We start from the raw sequence: 3,646 nt of genomic DNA, 5'->3' as shown, positions 1-3,646 counted from the left end.
TTTGATCAGAGGAGTTTGGATGAGCAGTCTAGAGATCTGACAATGTTCCAGACACCTCTAGGGATGTTTTGCTTGACAGTATTACTAATGGGTTACACTAACTCAGTACAGATTCTGCATAATGACTTAGTGTTTATTCTTTGCAACAAGATTCTGGATGTTACAAACCCATACACAGACAATGTTCTGGTAATTGGACCCTGCTCAAGATATGAGACAGCAGACAGAACAGAGGAAACGCTTCCTAAGAATGAGGGAATACAGAAGTTTGTATACAAGCATCTGATGGACGTAAACTGGATTTTGCAGAGAGTGAAAGCTGTAGGAGGGACGTTTTCTGGAAAGAAGATAATGCTTTGTAACAAATCTGCAATATTTGTTAGGCATAAGCTGACATATTTGGGGAGAGAGGCTGAAGAATCACAAATACAGAAGGTTAGGGATTGGCTACCTTACAAGAGTGTTACAGAAGTACAGGGATTCCTTGGAACAGTAGGAGTGCTTCATGTTTTTATTCGGAATTATGCAAAGTTAGCACAACCACTCAATTGACTCACACAAAAGAACTTGATATTCAATTAGAATGATGAGGCACAGAAATCTATGGACACACTCAAGGAAGCAGTTTTACATTGCCCTGCACTAACACTAATTGACTATGAGTCAGAGTATCCAGTAGTCTTGGCAGTAGATTTGTCTATCATCAGAGTAGGATAGTATATCAGTCAGGAGCACCTAGATTGCAAACAGAGAATAAATCGATTTGGATTGATTAACTGGAACACAATGTAAGCACAATATTTGTAAGCAAAAATAGAGCTCTTCAGACTTTATCATGCACTTTACACATCACACATATATCTCATAGGCATCAAGAAATTAATTGTGGAAATGGACACTTCATACATAAAGGGAATGATCAATAAGCCTGACCTACAGCCCAATGCTACAATCAATCACTGGATAGCTAGTATTTTGCTATTCAATTTCGAGTTCTGCCACATTCCTACATCAGACTTCAAGTGTACAGACAGATTATTGTGATGCTGAGCAGCACCCAAAGACCCCCCAGACAACAACACCTATAAAGACTGGATTGACAAGTCATACAGATTTTACATAGCAGAAATAGAATCTATACAACACAGACATCAGCTGGAAACTTGCAGGGCTACAGAACACAAAGCCTTGTTAGTCAAGTGTATAGAAACACAGTCCCAGGTTTCAGATGCAATGTGCTGGGAGACACACAACAACATTATTGACAAATCATTTCAAGTAAACAAGGACACACTACAGGCAACACGTTCTGGCAGACTGTAATGTAGATTATTCCTGGAAGTCATTATTCTGAAACAGAACTGGAATTGGATACGTCAAGATAAACTGGAACAACCTGATCTGGAACACAGAAGAGTAGAAGGTGTAGCAGACAAAGGAGTACATGAGCAGGAACCTGGAGGAGAGTCTTACAGAGTCGTGGGAACTGAGGAGGTAGAGGGAGCAGATGACAAAGCAGAGGGTGACAATCTAGAGCTAATAGGGGTTGTGCACAGTATCTACAGTAACAAGGCTGAGGGTTTGGACACAACAGCAGAATGATTTCTACAATCACCAACTGCTGAAAGGCAAGAAGCAAGACTGAAGGCTGTGAAAGAGTATCTTGGCTTGCTCTACAAACCAAGCAGAATTGCAGATGCTGATTTTCTAACATTTATACAATACACAGTACAGTTCTTTGTACAGAACAATAAGATCTGGCATCAAGGTCCTGAAGGAAAGCATCAGATTGTGCTGGATAAGGACAGGAGATGAGAGTTGGTTAGGATAGCACACAAAGACTTAGGACACAAGGGAATCTTTGCAGTACGAGCCTGTTTACTGGATCAGTTCTGGTGGCCATCTCTTACAGAAGACATTAAGTACTTTATTAGGACTTGTCATGCATGTCAGACTTGGCAGATGCAACAAGTGCTGATTCCACCAAGTATTCTAGAGATTGTGCTACTTTTCCAAAAGATCCACATAGATACAAAGGTTATGCTGAAAGCAGGAAGATTCTGATATATTGTGCATGCACACTGTTTGTTATCAGGGTATCCAGAGTTTTGCATGCTTCATACAGAGAACAGAAGGATGATAGGACAGTTCATCTTTGAAGAACTTCTATACTGATACAGGGCATGTCCTGAGCTTGTAACAGACAACAGAACACCTTATGTTGCAGTACTAGACTATTTGCAAGAACAGTACTACATCAATCATATTCGGATTTCTACATATAACTCCTGCACAAACAGAATTATTGAGCAGAAACACTTGGATGTACAGGAAGCAATTGTAAAGACAGTAGGAGACAATATTGGACATTGGTATAAGTACATGCATTCTGTGTTCTGGGCAGAGTGGATTACAATTCAGAAAGCAACTGGATATTCTCCTTATTACCTTGTTCATGGAGTAGAGCCAATATTACTGTTTGACCTGAACAAGGCAATGTATTTGGTTCCACCTGAAGGATCACTACTAACAACAGAGGAACTGGTAGTAATACAAGCACAACAATTGCAGAAGAGACCAGACAACCTTACACAAATGATGGAATGTGTTTGGAACACCTGTGAAAGATATGCAAAGCATTTTGCAGAAGTCAATTGTAATCGGATCAAGGACTACAACTTTGCTCCAGGTACACTAGTGCTAATCCACAATTCAAAAGTGAGCAATGACTTAGGACGAAAGATGAAACTGTAATACCTTGGACTGTTCATAGTAGTGTGAAGAATGAAAGGAAACACTTATGTTGTAGCAGAATTGGACAGAGCAGTGGCCAAGTTATGTATTGCAGCATTTTGCCTAATTCTGTATTTTCTGTATTCACATTTAACAGTTCCTATCTTACATCTCATTAAGGCTGTAGAACTAACACTGGAAGATGCAGAACTGTACAGGACTAGTTGCAAGGATACAGATGATCTAGACAACTGTGCTTCAGATACTATGCTTGAAGTAGAACCAAGTGCAGAAGTCACAGACTCCTGATTTGAGAATGCACAATTTTTCAATATACCCTCCCAGTCTTGTACTGGAAACTAAAATATAGGGATTGATTCCCTACCAGCAACACCTAACAGTTGTGTAAATCTGTAAATACTGTGTTCTACCACAGTTCCCTATGCTTTGTTACATTTTATATTCACATACTTTTGATCTTCTGTTACATTCCTTCTCATTTACAATAAATTGCAAAAAGCCTATACAACATTCTATAAGCATATAAACCTTTATACAAATTATGATTCTTTTCCACCTATTCCCATCCTATTCCACTAGTTCTATACATAAATCATAAAAATATCCATCCATCCATTCCATTCCTCTTAACTCTCTAATTTTATCTATTTTCCTATCCATTCCATCCATTTCTGTTCCATTCTGTTTATTCCTTATGTTTCCAGTTTTTTTCATAAAAACAAAACTGGACTTTTATTTCTCTACTTTCTACCCTGTTCTATTTCCTACTCTAACTCTTCCACCCTACTATCTACAGAGGCTTCTGCTGCCATGGCTAAGAAGTTGATACCCTGCCTCAGAGCCATGATCTTTGTATCAAACTCGTTCTTCATTGTCATCAGCTGCAACTCCA

General features: G+C 39.0%; 2 protein-coding genes across 2 annotated transcripts; both read left to right on the top strand.

Moving 5' to 3' along the window:
- Window positions 1-15: 15 nt before the first annotated feature.
- Window positions 16-552, top strand: FOMMEDRAFT_99170 (uncharacterized protein; the record flags this gene model as incomplete). The annotated part of the gene is made up of 1 exon (XM_007272199.1): window positions 16-552. A coding segment is annotated over one exon (537 nt), but the record flags the coding sequence as incomplete, so codon positions are not given.
- Window positions 553-1,821: 1,269 nt separating this feature from the next.
- Window positions 1,822-2,754, top strand: FOMMEDRAFT_99171 (uncharacterized protein; the record flags this gene model as incomplete). The annotated part of the gene is made up of 2 exons (XM_007272198.1): window positions 1,822-2,037; window positions 2,194-2,754. Coding segments are annotated over 2 exons (777 nt in total), but the record flags the coding sequence as incomplete, so codon positions are not given.
- Between the last annotated feature and the right edge of the window lie 892 nt (window positions 2,755-3,646).

This window comes from Fomitiporia mediterranea (assembly GCF_000271605.1).
Source record: "Fomitiporia mediterranea MF3/22 unplaced genomic scaffold FOMMEscaffold_348, whole genome shotgun sequence".
In the NCBI taxonomy this organism is placed as follows: domain Eukaryota; kingdom Fungi; phylum Basidiomycota; class Agaricomycetes; order Hymenochaetales; family Hymenochaetaceae; genus Fomitiporia; species Fomitiporia mediterranea.
The sequence above is the reverse complement of the archived record's forward strand: the minus strand, read 5'-3'. Positions and strand labels throughout refer to the sequence as shown.